Raw genomic sequence first — 19466 nt, forward strand, 5'->3', positions numbered from 1 at the left:
CCTAAAGCTTTACTTAGGATCACCTACAAATATAATCTAACATCCTAATGTGCCCCAAATGGGAAGGAGACATGTGTGCCAGATGGATCAAAGAAGGAGCCTGTCAAGAAAAGCAGTAGACAAAGCTTTTAGAGGTTATAGAATCCTTTGGCCAAATATAACCCAGAACACTCCCACACTTTGCTTCTTCCAAAGTTGAGCCACACTATCCCTAACTATGATAATATGCCTCATTACAAAGTTTAACTGTACCTAAGATGAATAATTTCAGGACTAGAGTAATTTCAGGAAACCTAAAAAAAAAAAAAAAAAAAAGGTGTACATATTCTAACTTGCTAGTCATTCGTTTCTTTGTTGTAGACTCTGTTGAGTTTTAAAGCATACTAAAAACATCCAAAATTGTTATGTAGGAGTTGTGTAAGACTTTGCCACAGCTGAGTACTTGAGGGCTTTTCTGAGATGACTTAACTGCATGACTGACTAGAAAAAGATTCCTTCAAGTCTTATGATTTTATGAAATCTTAGATGAAAAGTAGATGAAAGTTTTGGAGTTGTGTGTATGTGTGTGCACACATGGATTTGTGTGCATGTACACATGCATGCTCATGTAAGCACATATACTTAAGAAGCATCATCATAGTGAAAAATAAGAATATTTTCTATTTCATCATTCAATTTATCAATGCAGCTAACTTGTATTAAGTGCCTAATAGATGCATATAACTATCCTAGGTGCTAGACAAGAGACAAAGGATAGCTAAAATATCATTCCTGCTCTCAAGAGTTTACAGGTTCCTAGGAGGGGATAAGATACCATTACTATAGTTGTAATACAAAATACTTCAAGATGACAATGATCCACTTCCCCTTTCACATTTCACCACCCCCTTGTGATTTGGTAGATTCGCTTCATGAGTTTCTGTAGGGAAAAATTAGGCATTCTGCGGCCAACCTTGTGATGAAAGCTTCCAAACCTACCTAAACTGGTGCTTGAATCACACCTTTACAGTATATAACTGGATCTGTACACAGAACTTTTCTAAATTTGATGAAAAGAGCTACCATAGTCACACATTTAGTTAATACCAAGGACCAGATTTGAACCTAAGTCTTTAATTTATAGTATAGCTTATAGTCATATGAGTATTTTTATCTGCGATAAATCATATCATAGATTTTAATCTCAGAGATCATCTAGTCCAGCCTCTTCATTTGACAGATCAGAAAACTGAAACTGAGAGTAAGTAATACAGTGATTTACTCAAGGCCATTTAGGTAAGAAATAGAAGTCAGAATTTGAACCCAGATCCTTTAGACTCTAGATCCAATATTTTTATTTTCTACTGCAAAGTTCTGCACCTTTTTTATTATAAATCAAACACTTTTTCTACAACTCAGTGCTGTATGATGGAATTAATGCCTTCTTCAAGAAGAGTTAGAAAGCTCTGGGTATAGCCGGCAATGAACAGTATAATCAATAAGCTTGCCTATATCTCAACAGAGAAGAAATGGCTAGTTCTCATCAAAAAGATTCACAGATTCCTAGCTGATTGAATCAAAAATGTTCACAGTTTCCTGATTTGCTTGAATTTCTAAGGGTGTGAATTCTCTAAGTACCTTGCTAGCTTCTAGCCTAGTACTAAGTAGGGTGTTTAATCTTTTGTTGATTCAACTCAAAAGTAGATAAGGGGGAGTTAATCCTGTCTTCAGTCTAGTGAGGTACTAAGTAGGGGCACTCAAGTTAGTGTTAAATCATGATAGACAATAGAGTAAAGAATCCTCTTTCACAAAGGTCAAGGCAAAATTTTGAATTTCTGGGATGCTTTTCCTTTCCAATTACTCCTAATTCCTAAAAATACACTCCCCTAGAAGTTCAACACTGCAAAGTCTCACCCAGGTCTACCTTCCCCCAATGAGTCTCATAGTCCAGAATTAATTTTTATTATACTTGATCCTCTCCCTAACAATGTTATAACTTCCTCTTCCTCTCTCTCTCTCTCTCTCTCTTTCTCTCTCTCTCTCTCTCTCTGTGTGTGTGTGTGTGTGTGTGTGTGTGTGTGTGTGTGTGTGTGTGTATTGGGTNNNTGTGTGTGTGTGTGTGTGTGTGTGTGTGTGTGTGTGTGTGTGTGTGTGTGTCTCCTTTAGCTATTAGGAAAATAGACTGAATGAAATAATGCCTGTTAAAGCTTGAATAACTGATAGTCTCTTTTCTTCTCTATTTTCTTAGGAGCACTTTCTTAGTAACAGAAATAAATCTTAAATTTATGCACATGCTACCCAGGCAAGGAACACACATAACTTTTCTGTTCTAGACAACTCTGTAAGAGAATAAGGTGCTAAGAAGATACTGACCTGTGTTGGTAGAAGGAGTTTCCTCACCTGGCAGTTCTCTATCTCGACTAAATTGTAGTTCTAGTTCCTATGGAGCTGCTTTCCCTATCTTTTGAGAGAGGTCAGAGGCCCCAGGAGATTTTCCCTATCTATAAAACTAGATGGGATGAACCTAGGGGTGTGAATTATTAAGACCCAAATATTAAATATTCAGTTTAAGTTTAGAAAAAGTTTGGAGAGCCAGTTGTTAAAATTTACCCAGCACACTCTTAGATAAGACAGATGATTCCTAAGATCCTTTCCAACTCTAAACCTTTGGATCCTATGAACACAAAGTACACATTTTTATTATAAATCTTTGGCCCTGGTTAACTCAATTTCTCCTATCCTCTTTGTTTGGAGGATGCTTTTTTCCCCTTTTTGGAAAAAAATTTTTTTGCCGAGCAAAGTTTTATGTAATTCATTCCACAAAAAGGACATTGAAACAGATGTTGGCAGGCAACAGATTACAAATTTAGTGATGAAAGAATTTTAAGTGGGAGGTGGTCAATGGCTTTCAATTACCCATGTTACTTTTGAACTTCCAATTGCCAACAGTAAAAACAAAAACAAAAACTTTGAAAGGTTATTGTTATTTATCTACCTCTTCCTTCACAAACCTTTTCTGTCTTTTTTGAGGCTTCCAAAATAGAACTGAAAATGATTCTCTACACATGCCTTAATCACCTTATGAATATTTTTTTCAATATTTTCTTAGCACAGTGGGTGGGAAAAAATCCTTTCTGAACAATTTGCTTTCTTAGGGAACCTTGGGTTCTTTCCTAGATTAGCTTTTATCTGATATAAATTATTTGAGCTGGAACTAGACTGAGAATTTGGATCATTCAGCTTCTCATATTTGCCACAGCTGTGCAGAAATAACTTAGTAACCTGATTCTTTTCCTTTCCTCTGTATTAGACCAATTCAGTTCAAGCCTAAGGCATGAGGGTTAATACCAAAAGTGGAATTTAGAGAAGGAATGAGGTCTTAAATAAATGACCCAAGGTTTTAAATAACTCTGAAAGTAGTGCTTTGTGAGGGGAAAAATAACCTAATATATCAGCGAAACATTAAAGCATTATCCTGGTCCTTTGCTTCTTTCTCTATACTTTATGATCTCATCTATTCTTTTTTCAATGATTATCTGTACCCAGTTGACTCACAGGTCTCGGTATCCAGCCCTAATCTCTTTCATTACCAACTAGCTGCTGGATATCTCCCCCTGGTTATACCTTAGGCATCTCAAATTCAAGACAGAACTTGTTATCTCCCCAGCACTCTTATTATTCTCTTCTCACCCATATCCTAGCCTGCTATTCCTCTAAACTCTCTTTAGTTATTTCAAAGGGATTGCCACCCTTCCAGTCACCCAGGTTCACAACCCTGGAATCATCTGTGACTTGCCCTCCTTAACACTACTGTACCTCCTCCCATATCTGATCAGCTGTCAAGTCTTACAGACTTTAGGTAATAGTAAGTAGATTAGCTCAGCTGGAAGAGTGAGTATATGACAAAGAGTAATATAAAATCAGTCTGGAGAGGTAAATTGGAGCTAGATTGTAAGTGGACTGATATCTTTGGAGATAATACTTTTGACCAAGAGTGAAATCTGAAGTCAATAATAATATTAAGAATTACTATTTGTATGACAATTTAATATTTGCAAAGCATTATAAATATATACACATACATAAAATAGGTAGGGAGAGAGAGAGAGAGAGAGAGAGAGAGAGAGAGAGAGAGAGAGAGAGAGAGAGAGAGAGAGAGAGAGAGAGAGACAGAGAGAGAGATCAAGTATTCCAAAAGTCTTAGGGCAGTGGTGTGTTTTACTAGCTTTACTACGATTTATCACTGCCTTTAGACTTTTTGGCACACCTTCACAATTACCATGAGGTAGATATCCCTATATCAAAACAAAAAAACTGAAGTGAAGTAACTTGATTACTGTCACAGAGTTAGTAAGAGTCTGAAGTGATTTTTTAATTCGGGTCTTCCTTATTCCAAAATATTGACAAACATTAAGTGGTGAATAGAAATAAAATAGAAATTTATTTGTTTATTTTAATTAATTAATTAAGAATATTTTTTCCTGATTAAAAGATTCATGTTCTTTCCCTCCCCTTCCCCCATCCCTCCCATAGCCAACGCACAATTCTACTGAGTTTTACATGTGTCATTGATCAGGACCTATTTCCATTTTATTGATATTTGCACAAGGGTGGTCCTTTAGAGTCAATATCCCCAATCATATCCCCATCAACCCATGTGATCAAGCAGTTGTTTTTCTTCTGGGTTTCTACTCCCACAGTTCTTTCTCTGGATGTGGAAAGTGTTCTTTCTCATGAGTCCCTCAGAATTGCCCTGGATCATTGCATTGCTGCTCGTAGAGAAGTCCATTACAATTGATTGTACCACAGTGTATCCGTCTCTGTGTATAATGTTCTGGTTCCTCTCCTTTTATTCTGCACCAATTCCTGGAGGTCATTCAAGTTGACATGGAATTTCTTCACTTCATTATTCCTTTGAGCACAATAGTATTCCATCACCAACAGATACAACAATTTGTTCGGCCATTCCCCAAATGAAGGGCATCCCCTCATTTTCCAATAAAATAGAAATTTAGAAAGAGACAAAATAATTTTTGAAGTTTTTCAGAGCCAAAAAGATTATTGAGCCTTTTGTTTATTCTTATACCATACTGCTTAATAAGTAGGGACAGGAGCTGAACCAATAATTTCATTGATACAGAGAACTCCAAGACAAAGGAGTCCAAAGGTGTTCAAGCCAATGACTACATAATATAATTTCACTTTTTATTATATTATGCCTTGTTTTGGCATATTCAACTTTTCTGAAAAGAGATTTTTAAAATGATCTATGTGTGTATGTGCATGTGTATGCATATCCTCTTAAACTTACTAATTGAGTGATCATAGGCAAGTCATTTAATTTTTGTAAGGCTTAGTTTTCTGCAAAATGAGGATAATGACAATATTTATTTTACATAATAATTGGATCAAGTTGATGTTTGTCCTTCATTTTTGAAGACCAATAACATGATGGGAGTGATATCTTGATTTGTCCATGAGTTGGATTTAAGTGAGACAGAGTTGCCAAAGTCCTTAGCCTCACTCATTCTTTCTTCCAAAGTCCCCCCAGTGGCAAGACCAAAGTCAAGATGACTGGCAATGGTCCAGGATACATTGGATGACCTTGACGTCTTCAATGTATGACCAAACTTAGGCATTCCAAAGTACTTGCTTCAGCTGCCTTCATGGCTATTGGGAAAAACTGTTCTATTCTGCCCATTCCACCAAAGAAAATCTTTACATGCTTGGGATAGACTTCCCCTTAAGTCACTGATGAGTTTGAAGCCTGTCAGTTAACCTTCACCCTGATTTAGCCCATCTGCCTAGGTGGTTTTACCAGAATGTGGCTGCTACACATGCTACAACTTCTTGGAGCCACAGGTGAGAACTGGGTAAAAGGTAAATATCAAAGGTAGGTGAGAAGCCTATAAAAGCATTCCACAAATCCTTATACCAGATGTGTTAGTCCTCTCAGAACACCTGATATACTCCATACCCTTGAATTAAATAAGATAATATTTGTAAAGTGCTTTTCAAACCTTCAAGTACTATTTATTGTCAGCTATTGCTATCAATCTGTCAAGGTCTTTCAGATTATCACCTACAGGCCTTCAGATCAATGCTCTTCCTCTCTAATGAGTTCAGTTACCACTCACAATCTTCCTCATCCCTACCCCTACCAGGGCCCTACATTGAAGACCCTGGACTCCCAATTTCTCAATATCCTCAACTCCCATGACCTTTGTCTCTAGTCTTCCTCAATCACACACACCCCTGGGAGTGGTCATATCTTTGACTCCCTGAACCCTGCCTAACCCCAACTGATACAAAGAGATGAATGTTCTGTCTTTGTGCTTTTATCAGCTTTATAAAACTGTTACTTAAAATATTGATCTGGAAGCTAAATCCCCCATATTGTTATTTTAGAATGATCCCTGTCATATTATATATGATTGAACTAGAAGTCAGAAAATATGCTATAATTAAGGAACTTAGTTTTCCTTCAACATGCTTTCTAGGATTTTTTTTCACAATACCACATAAAACACAAAAAAAGATGGGGGGAGTGATGCCTTTTTATATCTACTCATCAGGAAGGAAATGGAGTCACCCAAATATATCATGTGCTATCTCTAATCTGTTATGCTATAGGATTATAGAATTTTATGTTTTCTTTACAGATGAATTTTAAAATGTAAAAATCTTTTTATTAGGCCCAGATGTTATATGCTTATTTAAATGTCATGGCTTATTAAATAACATCATTCTAGACTCATTCACTATATTGGTGAGGTTTACTGCATTAGAAGACCCTAGAAATATTCCTTATGGTTACTATTCCAGTCTGCAAGCATGTCTACAAATATAGCTTTTTAAGCATAGAAATAGGATAATGCATAACTCAGAGGCATAGTTCTCAACAGATTATTGAACAAAGTTGCATCCATAATGAAATCAGATAATTTTGTCATGCTTGTGAGAAATACTTTGTTTTCTTATTAACAGATTTCAGGAAGGGAAAAGCCAGTTTGGGAAGTAATAAGCTGGTTAAAAGATGATGATGTCTTCTTGCGAGTTTTAGAGCTATGTAAATTCCAGAAGCTAAGCCAATAATAATTTTTCCTTGCTTTAATGATAATTTCTCCTTTTAAAAAAATGACAAAGGGGGCAGCTGGGTATCTCAGTGGATTGAGAACCAGGCCTAGAGACAGGAGGTCCTAGGTTCAAATCTGGCCTCAGACCCTTCCCAGCTGTGTGACCCTGGGCAAGTCACTTGCCCCCCATTGCCTACCCTTACCACTCTTCTGCCTTGGAGCCAATACACAGTATTGACTCCAAGACGGAAGGTAAGAGTTTAAAAAAAATGACAAGAAGCATGAATTGATTCTAAACACAAAGGACTTGTTGCTGGGGTGGAAATGATGGAAATAAACCTTAAAAGGAACTAGTCCATTTCTTAATCTATGATTTAGAAGGAGACAAAAGCTAGGCAGAGTCTGTCATATTTACTGATGTGAAGAGAGCTGATTTCAAAGAGTTGAAAGAAAAAGATTAGTAGGGTCCCCTGGCCTAAAATTCTATGGGGAAAAACCGTTTGGAAAGAATGAGAGGCTCTCAAGAATAAAGTTCTAGAAAAAGAGAAACCATTATGACAAGGAGAAAAAGAGACCTATGTATATGCGTAGAGATCTCATTGGTCATTTTAGATTTTTTAAAAATATCTGTGCACAAACAATGAATGATGAATGTAGATGTGTGGTATGATCTTGAAAGATTAGTGTCAGGAATGCAAACATTCAGAATGAGCAGAGACTGGTAAGAAATGTGAGTGACATTTTAGGTACATTGAGGAAAACAGAAGGATCGAAGTAGTGATTTGATAGGATTTCTAGGTTACAGAAAGATTTTAATGGTTTATAAAGAAAAGGCAGAAGTACTCAAACCTAATTTCATTTCTGTTTTCTTTATCAAGATGAATGACTTTTACAATGGAGAGATGATGAAAATTGAAACCCAAGATAAGTAGAGAAATAGTGTGAATAAGGAATTCAAGTCATCGAACCCAGTGTATACATCACACGGTTCTGAAAAAACTGACAGATGTGATTGTTGAGCCAGTATCACTATTCTTACAAAAACCTTTTAGTCTGGAAGTGCCACAGGATTAGAGATGCACAAATAATAGGTTGATTTTGAAAAGACGGAAAAGAGGGGGCACTTTTAGCTAAAAGCCAGTGAGTTTGACATGGGTTCCTTGCGAGATTATAGGATATGTTATTAAAAGGATAATTAGTGAAGCACTCTTTTTGGAAGCAGTAGAATCCTGATGAAAACCTACAGAGTATATATGAAAAATTATAATACTTAAATAATTTTTAATTAGTTAAATGTATTCATCCATAATAGTAAATTCTTGAAAAAAGAAGCAGCAAAAAAAAGTGACAAAATGCTGTTATCAAGAAAAAATTGTATTATGCTAACCTCATTTCCTTTTTTGACAAAATCACTAGACTAGCAGATTTGGGGAATATATTAGATACAGCTTATCTACATCTTTGCAAAGAATTTGACAAAGTCTCTCTTCATATTTTGGTGGAGTATATGGAGAGAAATAGGCTAGACAATAACACCATGGATTCAGCACTAATAGAATGGTCTGATCCAAAGTATAATTATTATCAACTGTGATCTATGTTTAATGATGTACTAATTAACATTTTTATCAATGACTTGGAAAAAAGTATAAATGGCCTGTTAATCATATTTATAAATGGAATGCTGGGACAATCAGGATATAAAAACATTTTAACAGAACAGAAAATTGGGCCAGACCTAATAAGAGGAAGTATAATAGGAATAAATTATGTAATAGAAATAAAGTTTTATGTTTAGGTTCAAAACATCAAGTTCACAAGAACAGGGCAATGACAGACTAGCTAGATAATTGTTCATCTGAAAAAAGATTCAGGAGCTTTTGTGGACTACAGTCTCAATATTTAATCAGGGCAAATACAGAAGCCAAAAAAAAAAAAAAAAAGAAAGAAAGAAAAGAAAAAACAATGTCATCTTAAGCTTAATTAAGGAAGCCATCATGTCTAGAATGAAGGAAGTGATCATCCTACAGAAGTCTGCCCTGGTCAGTCTACATCTCAAGTACTTTGTTAGGTACAGAAAGACATTTTCTGGACAACACCAATAGCCAGAAAGTGTCTAAAGAGAGATGGCCAGGAGAGAAAGGTCTCAATAGAACATGCTGTTGTGAGCATCAGTTGAGAGAGAATAGAGTTTTTATCCTAGAGAAGAGAAAACTTAGGAAGATTGTGATAGATGCCTTCAAATATTTGAAGTACTATCCTAAAGATTAGACTTGTTTGACTTGACCTCAGGAAACAGAAGAAAAATTACTGAAGGATGCAGAAAGGCAGATTTCAGTTCAATTTAAGGAAATATTTCCTAAGAATTAGTTATCCAAAAATTGAATGAATTGAATCTAGAAATAGTGGATTCCCCCTTACTAGAGGATTTAAAGTAATGCTTGGATAATTACTCAGAATATTGTAGAGGAAACTCTTGTCTAAGTAAAGGTCAGACTATGTAGCTTCTAATTTTGAGATTCTGTTCATCTTCAAAATTCTAGCAAAATTAATCTACATTCACTCCATTTTCTTACCAATAAATTTTCAAACCCTGGCAACCTGGCTATATTCTTAGATGTCTACTGAAGCTACTCTACAATGTCATTGGTAACCTAATTTTTCAAATGTAATAGCCATTTCTCAGTCCTCATCCTGTGACCTTTCTGCATTATATGATACCATTGATTACTTCCTCTTTATTGATATTCTCTCTCTTGTAAGATTAAAATTAATATCTAATAATTCCCAGTATTATATTTTGTAAGATGTATTAATAATCACGTGAAGCAGAAGAAATAAAAGGACAAAAGTAAAAACCTGAGTAAAATTCTCCTTCCTCTCACCTCATCCACCTCCACAAACCAAGATCAGGTGAAAAGAACAAGAGGCAAAACTTATATCTTTCCTACGTTAGTACGTAATGTGAAAAGGAACATGGAAAATTGGGATTTAGAGTCCTGGGTCTAATTAGAGTCAAAATTCTAATTACAAACTCTTCCTTTGGCTTTTACGATACTTCTCCCTCCTGGTTCTTCTACATATCTGATCATTTCTTCTTAGTCTGCTTAGCCCCCTATCTGGTTCTTCCTTCTCCTACCTACCAAATATATGGGTTTATAAGGTCTTCAGGGAGTTCCAATACCTCTGGGGTGAGGGCTAACCAAGCCCTTTTGAGGGCTGCTCAGCCACCTTTCATCCAACTCTCACCCATGGCTTCAAGAAGCCACACACCAGGAAAACTACCTTGGCATGTGGGTTAAACCATGTAGAGAGTAACTGATAGGGGAATGTCTATTCCAGGCATGTGAAGGCTTCCCTTGGCAGAATAAGTGGACGTGAACAATTTATTCCAATGGGCCATGAAGGTGGCTGAAGCAAGCGCTGTGAAATTCCGAGAGCTTGGTCAGACACTGAAGATGCCAAAGTTGTCCACTGTATCCTGGGCCAATTGCCAATTATCTTGACTTTGGTCTTGGCACTGGACTTAGATGATGCTGAAAGAGAACGAAGCTGAGGATTTGGTATAACTACTCACTTAAATCCTATTCCCTTGCAAGTCAAGACAAAGACATCACCTCTTGATGTCATTGGTCCTTTTCAAAAGGAAGGATGACCCACTACCAGTGTACTATTTCCCAGGGCTTTATATTAGCCCTCATTTCTAGCTACAATCTCTTCCTGGATGATCTCACTTATTCCCATAGCCTAAATGATCCCTTTCATTCAAATGATGCCCAAGAGGGTGCTAATACAGATCCTTCATCTAACAAGCAGTCTCAAGTTTCTAATTGCCTTCTCTCCATCTTCACCTAAATACTCACAACAAGAACAGTAACACATAGACTTGTAAAGCACCTTAAAAAGTCCAATAAAAACCTCTCCCTTCCACATTGTATACAATATTTCATCAGTATCAACTCCTAAAACTCAGCATGTCCAAAACTGAATTCATCATTTTCCTCCAAAACCTACCCTCTTTCCCTGAGTCTTTTTCTATAGATGATATCACCATTCTTCCAGCCACCTAGCAGAGAACCTCAGAGTCATCTTTGAGGTGTACATATGATTTATACCGCAGCTCTCATATTCATGAAGTCGTCAAGGAAGTCCTATCAGTTTTACCTGGAAATTATTTCTTCTATCTCTTCCTTCTCTTCCACACTTTTCCACACCCACTGCCACCTGCTGCCACCCTTTCTAGTTCCTTTTTCAACTCTCACCTAGAAAGACCTATCTGGTCGCTCCTTCTAATCTCTTTCCTCTTTGATCTCCCTTTTGCACCACTGCCAAAGTAATTCTTTGAATGCTCAAGTCTAATCATGCCATTCCCCTGCTCAAAAGCCTTTAGGGGCTATCCATAATACAAAGCATAAAATAAAGTCTCCTCATTCTCAAGGCTTTCCATGGCCTGGCTTCAATTTGATTTCCGGCTATAATTCACATTAATAATAATAACAGACATTTATAAAGTGATTTCAGGCTTGCAAAGAACTTTATTAGCATATTTGATCCTCATAGCAGCCATGTAAAACAGAGGCTATTATTGTTCCCATTTTACAGATGCATAAACTGAGGCATATTAGAACATAAATGACTTTCACATACCCTGCATTCCAGACAAAGCAGACTAATAGTCATTCCCTGCCCTGTCTCTATGGATTTATGTGTACCATCTTCCATGTCTTGTTTGAATTTGCTCCATATCTCTGACTCTGAAAAACTTTTGATTACTTCAAGGCCCAGGCCTTGGCTTTGGATGAGAGAGACTATCATTGCACATTGCTGCAAGAACCCAATATTTCAACTCCAGTGTTGTCAAAAGTATTGGTGAAAACTGGAATACAATAATTTCAAAGCACTCCACACTCAAAGGGCAAAGGAAAGATGGCTAATGTGGATGTAAATAGGATGCAGTTGGGACCTCCATTCAGGTAACAGAAAGATGGACAGCTACATGGGTACCTGGGTCCCTTAGTATAAAAGAAGAACAAGAACCCATTCTTCAAATGATATGTGGTAAAACATGGGCAACAAGATGACCAGGCATGGATCAATGACAATCCGAGTTGGTGGAAAGTGTACTCACATGGCTAGAATCATGGATCACTCAAAATAAAGACATAATTTAAACCTTTTTTAAGTCAGAAGAAATAGATTTTAATTTAACTATTAATACCAGTTGAACCATGAAAATAAACACTGCTTCATGAAACTTGGGCCCAAAAGAAATCAGAGTAGAGCTAATAGAAACAAGGCCATGATTGTTTTTAAGTAATTCTGAGGGGTTTTTTTTCTTGCCTTGCTTTTTTTTTTAATAAAGCTATCTTTTCAGAGAAATTCTGAATGCAGAGAAACTTAGGTTTTGCCACTAAAAGACAGTTGTCTTCTCTTCAGCCAACATAGAAAATCTAGGCAATATGTAACACATGCAATCTTTTGAAGTTTTTGCATGACTGTGTAGCAATATTTTGAATCCAAAGTAAATTCAGTCAATAATGAGAATTTAGTGGAAGAAGTTAAGAAATTTGATACTGAGTTGTCAGTTTACTTGGTCAGTTTCCCGTGGTAGAGAATGCCATAGTTGTATTAGTTTGTTTTATTTTTCCTCCATTAAAGGATATTTGGACTCTACAATTGCAGGTTACAATGATTTTTAAACTTCCCCTTTTGCCTACATATTCACCTATAATGCAGACCTTATGCTAGGCAAATCATTTCAAATGAATTAAATAAAATCATTTTGGTTATAAGATAGGAAGACCACTATTATTATCAACCAGATCCATTTCATGTGTTTAATGCTCATATGTTTTATGCCCATCAAAGAAAATATACAATGCATTATTGGTAGCTCTTTTGGGACTGGCAAAATGATAACCTCTCCATTTCTACTTGGATCTTATTCTCAGTTTCATATTAGTGGAATTCAGCCCTCTACTGAATATATCTCTGTGTTTGAAACAAGCAGGTGGAAATTGTGCAAAGAAAATAGCCAATAGTAAAGTGAATCATTCCTTTATCATCAGGTTTGTTTACCTTGGAGTTTTATTTGCTGGTTCTTATTAGAATGGTTTACTACTTTGGGTGGTGAACAAATGGTTTCTTTGTAGTTCAAAACTGGCAGGTGCTGAGATTTGGTCAAAAGTCATTCATGTCTTCACTTACTCCATTGATCATTGGGCTGTTGTGAAGGAATAAGAAGAATTCCCAGTAAAATATACTCAGATATTGATTGAGCTTATTCCATTCATGCCTCTTAACTGGGTGTTCTTGCCTTGCTTAAAGAAGCTTTTCCCAAATGCAATTATATATATCCTTTACATAGCACTTTGGTAAAGTAGATTCCTTAAACAGTGTTATCCTCAGACAAATGGGGACAATCAGTGAGTTCATAGCTATTATAACCTAGAGAAATTACAAGGCTGTAAGAGTTGCTAAGGAGATCCATGTTTTTCCCTCTTAATCAGACAACTTATACTTTCCAACTTCAATGAACCACTAAATTCTTTGATGTGGGTGAGTGAGATCACCTCCTAAGGGTTTAGAACAAGACCAATCCACCCCTTCTCATCCTATGTAATTTTTGTCCATATCCTCCCATAATTCTCTATAAAAGGTGTCTACCCAGCATGCTTAGAACAGTGCCTGGCACATTGAAGGCACTTAATAAATGCTTGTTGGTTGATTCATTGCAAAAACTATGCCAGCAGAGCCTAACATAAGACAGGCTTCTCAGGTCTCAATAACAGACTGACTGATATAGGAAAACCACCTCAGTAAAATATGGAGCTATTCATCACCAATAAGCTGGCCATCATAGACGATTTGTTCTTTGGGCCAAAACAAAAATCCAGGAAAGAATCAAATAAGTCGGGTTTAAAAGATTATTCATAGGAGTATAGTTCAGTTCTGCTCTAAGGCATGTTTTGAAAGTGTGAATTTGTACCAATGCTGTGGATACAGTAAGGAACATTTTGATTGTAACTCAAATTTCAAGTTTGCTTCTGCTCAATTTTTTCCTTGAGAAAGAGTAAGAATTCACAGTAGCTGCACCCCTAATTCCAACACCTTCTTCCACAAGGAAATTTGAGGTCTTTATCAAGGTAAAAGAGCATATTAATGTCTATGGTACACATCATCCTCTTCAGCTTTTTCAGCCATAATCTTCTCTAGGGGCTCCTAATTATGGCCTGTCCACCTTGCTTGTACAGTCTGCCCACGGCCCCAGATATGGCCTCTAGTTATTGTAGTATTTGTGTATTTCTTAACCAGTGACTGTATATAAAACTGTGCTGCCATTTCAAGTTCCTACCTTTTCTTATGTATTACCTACAAAGTTTTTTAGCTTTGTTCCCTGACCCCATTTCCCCCATTCGTTCTATGGTTTTGGGGGAGATATTTCTTTTTTTTCCATGATTTTACATAGCATGCAATGCTTTTGGGGAATTCATATGTTGAATAATCTCATAAGATATACTTGTGAGCTTATGGCTAGAACAAACAGTACCCAAACACTTGAAGCCTCGATATAGATGTCTTCCTTGCTTTTGACCATCTGGACAGGAAAAGGAAATGATCCCAAGAGGAGAAGTACAGATGATTTCAGGAAACTTACATCTTTCTCTGGGGATAAATAGGGTTACATGGTGGCCTTTTATGACCTGATTCATCACAGTCCTCACAGACAATATTCTTTGAGTTTCCAGAGTTGTTATCTGCAGGGTTTTGATTGTTGAGTGGAATAGTGGAATTACCAGCCGTCAGCATTAATTAACCTTTGTATTAAATAATTAGGGAGCTAGGTGGCACAAGATGTGGAGTGCTGAACCTGGAATCATGATCTGAGTGCCAATCCAGCCTCAGATGCTTACTAGCTGCATGTCTCTGAGCAAGTCACTTGACCTCTTCCTCCCTCAGTTTCCTCTTCTGAAAAATGATGATAATAATAGCACCCTACCTCAGAAATATTGTAAGTGTAAAACGAGACAATATTTGTAAATTACTTTGCAAACCTTAAAGTGTTATACAAATGTGAGTTATAATTATTATCAATGAGTGCTTGGTACATAAAAAGTAATAAATATTTCTTGACTGGGTCTCCCTTTACCTGACACCCTTCTGTCTTTCAAGAAGGAACTTAGCATTGATATATAGATGCTAGCTGAAAGAAGGGGCCTAAAAGGGGATAAATATATCAAAAATAGTATCACTAAAGGCAAACTTCACCTATTTCACTTTTTTCTATTATCAACTCCAGACCTAATACTGTAAGTACCTAGATTATTCTATAATTTTGAAGACTGTATCAAAGTATAGGCTTCAATTATTTATCTCCCCTTTTCTTTAGAAAACCATCCTTGGATTTTTAAATGAATTTTTTTTGCAGATCCTTCCACTTATAGCCACGGATGACAATGCCTTGTCACTCAAACACTGCTTTGAATTTTTAGGAATAAGCGCGGATTGACTTTCCCTATACCTGAGTATTCTGGCAGCTATTGTTACCCAGGACCATTTGGATAATATCATAACCTCCTCTTGCCCTGGAAGGCCATTTAATCTTTGAATTCTGTGTGCCATTTGACAGGAAGTGTTCAGTCTTTTCTAGATTTTTTTTTTGTCCATTAATGGCATTTATGACTGGGGGTGGGAAATGATTTTGAGATAATCAAAGAGTGATTTTCTTCTTACAGGTGCTGCCTGACAAACAGGTCAAGGAGAGAGCTGGTAAGTCCATTCTATGGCGTGTGCTTATATGTTTGCTTTAGATAATTTGGTACTTTAGAGGAGCCATACACAGTTTTCATGTCATTTAACATTGAATGGTCATACTGATAGAATTGTGCATAGTAGTGGAAAGATGTTATGAATATTTCTTCAAGTCTCTAGTATTCCAAGGATCCATGCTTTTATTCATCTTATGCCCTACTGACCCCTAGTCACTCCTATCTCCTTTCTTTTTAAACCCTTACATTTCACCTTAAAATCAATACTATAGATTTTGGTTCCAAGGCAGAAGAATTGGGCAATAGGAATTAAGTGACTGCCTGGATCTCACAGCCAGAAAATATCTGAGCTCAGATTTGAATACAGGATCTCCCCACTCTAGACTTGGCTCTAAATCTACTCAACCCACCTAGTTGACCTCTCCTCCTTTTAATCCCCCTGATGAATTGCCTAATCTGATGCATTTGTATGCACACTAATCTCTTACTCTGAGTTGATTTAGTTGCTCAGCCCAAGACTTTTTTTTTAAACCTTAACTTCTGTGTATTGGCTCCAAGGCAGAAGAGTGGTAAGGGCTAGGCAATGGGGGTCAAGTGACTTGCCCAGGGTCACACAGCTGGGAAGTGTCTGAGGCCGAGAACTTGTGAACCTAGGACCTCCCATCTCTAGGCCTGACTCTCAATCCACTGAGCTACCCAGCTGCCCCCAGCCCAAGACTCTTACAAGGGCAAAGCAATAGATTTTGATCCATATTAAGTCATTATTATTGTTAGCTTATTATTGAAACTCTGTTTCATAATTTTTATTAACTTATTAACTTATTATTGAAACTCAGTCCTTTGGCATGCAGACATTTGGTTTTTTTCCTCTATGGAATAAGCCAAAAAGTATGAATGACTTCATGTAAAACAATAATTACTATTAAAAAATCTCAGTGCATGGGTTCTACCAAGAAGGATATATCTATTATTGCCATTCAGTCATTTTTTTAGTCATGTCTGATTCTCTGTATCCCCATCTGTAGTTTTCTTGGCAGAGACACTGGAGTGGTTGGTCATTTCCTTTTCCACCTCATTTTACAGATGAGGAAACTGAAGCAAACTGGGTTAAGTGACTTGTGCAAGGTCACATAGTCAGTATGTGTCTAAGGCTAGATTTGAACTCAGGAAGATGAGACTTCCTGATGCCAGATACAGCATTCTATTCATTGGGTGCCTCCTATCTAACCCACTAACAAGGCTATAGATATACACACTGAGTATAGGACATAGATATGACATATATTTATACCTTTTGTATATACAAAGTTAGCACTTAAAAAGGAAAAACTCAGGATTCCATGATATCATAGGACTTTGAGATAAATTTTGAGTATAAAATTTTATCTAGGAAAATTCCACAATCAAAAAGTTAGAATTGATGAGGGTTTTGTTTGTTTGTTTTCAGAGGAGGTGAATACATTTAATTCTAGTTTTTGCATAATCAGGTAAAATGGCTACAGCACTTGAAATGTCTGGTGTACCTTTAAATCTCAAATTTTACAAAATATTGTGAAATACCTTTAAATTCTGGTTTTGCCATGATCTTGCAAAATGAATGTGGGAAATGCTTAAAGGATCTGTGATTGCATGGGTACATACTGCTAACCATTTGGATAAGTGGATATTTTCAGGAATTGGCTAAGACAGAATTTGAATCCAAGTCTTCTTATTTCCACACCTAGCAGCACTCGTGATAGACTACCCTAATGTATAAAGAAAGCAAGAAGACAAGAGTATAATGTGCTCTTCCCTAACTTAACTGACCACTGTTAAAAAAAAATAGTGACCCAACAATGGAAGATCTAGCTTTATCCCTGTGTTCTCTCAAGCATTTTAAAAAATCTGTTGAAGGGTTTAATTTGAGCCAATGAATCACTCTGGGACTGTACTACATCTATTATTTCACAATTTCTTCTTTAATCCCCCTGTTGTCGTTCTGTTGTTTCAGTCACGTCCAACTCTTCATGACCCTATTTAGGGTTTTCTTGGCAAAGATACTGGAGTGATTTGCCATTTCCTTCTCCAGCTCATTTTACAGATGAAAATCTAAGGCCAACACGATTAAGTGACTTGCCCAGGGTCACACTTCTATAAGTGTATGAAGTCAGCTTTGCACTCAGGAAGATGAATCTCTATTCACTCTACCCACTGAGCCTCTTAGCCTGTTCCATTAGCACAGAGTAGGTGCTTTCTGTTTATGGGCTAACCAAATTCCTAATGTTTCTCCACTATAGGATAAAGTTTCCTTTGCTCATCTAATTTAAGCCAAAAAAAAAAAGAAAAGGAAAAAGAAAACCAGCCACAACTTTCACTCTTGAAATGACAAGTATTTTTCTGTTGCAGTTTAATCTCCAAAAAGGTCAGCACTGGTGATCCATCGTCTGTCTAATAATAGTTAGATCTCATATTGTGATTTTTGCATTGTGGGAGGTAGAATTTGTGCCCACAAAAGTCCCTGGTTTTACGCTTATTGCAGTTCACATTGCCTGTTGGTGCTATGTTTCCACCAGGGGAAATGAATAAGAAAGCAGGCAAGCAGAAAACCAGAAAGAGGCAAGTCCATTTCTTTAGAAGTAATTAGAGAAAGCAACATGAGAGTAGGAAAGATCAGTGAAGAGTGGCAGAGAGCAATTTTTCTGTCCATGTAAATCTGATGAATGTGGTAGGGAACTAACTCAAATTCCCATAGATCTTTAAAAAAAAAAATTAGACCAAGTTGAGGTTGAGGATAACTCTGATTCTTTTCTTTCTCTGTCTTCCAGGACATCTTTGGCTAATTTCAGTTTTGGTGGCAAGTGATTCTTTCTGGTTGTTTTAAAGAGTGAGGGCTGGCATGGTTTATATCTAATTGGATTCCTCCACAGGCCTTTTAGGCCTTCTCAGCACACAGCTGCTTGGTATATTTTTGTCAAGAGAGATGCAATATTTTGAGTCGACTGAAGAGGCCACTGTTAGTACATACTGGCACACAGTGCACAGTAAAACAGGAAGAAGGAAGTGTCCTTGACTGCAGTTTAGTATTCGTAGTGGTGGTGGTAGTGACCCCTGAATGGACTTTATTATTTACTAAAAATGCCAGATTGGTCCATAGTCTTATTACTTCCCATAGTACAACTAGGGGTTAAAGAGGAAGCCCAGATGTCATTCAGAGTCATAGTAGGAAGTCACCACAGCAGTGAGCATGGGGAAGGCATGAATCACTACAGACATTTGTTTGCATCTATCATATATTCAGAAAGGACCATAGATTTAGAGCAGAAAAGGATCTTAGCGGTCATCTCTCCAAACTCCTCATTTTCTAGATGAGAAAACCAAAGGATGAAAGTAAGGCAGGATGGCCAGGCGCTGGAGGTGGAACATGGAATGTTCAGATTTAGATTTAGAAAGTTAGAGAACAGAAAACAGATCAGTTTGGTTGAAACTCAGAGTACGAAACGGATGAAGCAGAGTCTTGGGGAGCCAAGTCTGGAAAGGTCTCTTGGAGCCAAACCATAATGGGTGCCATTCATTTCCATTGTAACCAAATATAACATCTGACTTTTATCAACACAGAAGTCCCACCCAAGAGTGATTTAAGTGAAAACAGTGGTCACTACCAGTC

At 36.9% G+C, this 19466-nt stretch overlaps 1 protein-coding gene across 1 annotated transcript in view; it reads left to right on the forward strand.

Annotated features, from left to right (window-relative positions):
- STARD13 (StAR related lipid transfer domain containing 13) overlaps window positions 1-19466 on the forward strand; it is a 603909-nt gene that overhangs the window by 178487 nt on the left and 405956 nt on the right. The window contains exon 4 of the mRNA XM_044668262.1: window positions 15791-15824. Within this exon, the coding sequence (XP_044524197.1) occupies window positions 15791-15824 (34 nt within the window). The remainder of the gene's footprint in view (window positions 1-15790; window positions 15825-19466) is intronic.

Source organism: Gracilinanus agilis, chromosome 3 (genome assembly GCF_016433145.1).
Source record: "Gracilinanus agilis isolate LMUSP501 chromosome 3, AgileGrace, whole genome shotgun sequence".
NCBI lineage: Eukaryota > Metazoa > Chordata > Mammalia > Didelphimorphia > Didelphidae > Gracilinanus > Gracilinanus agilis.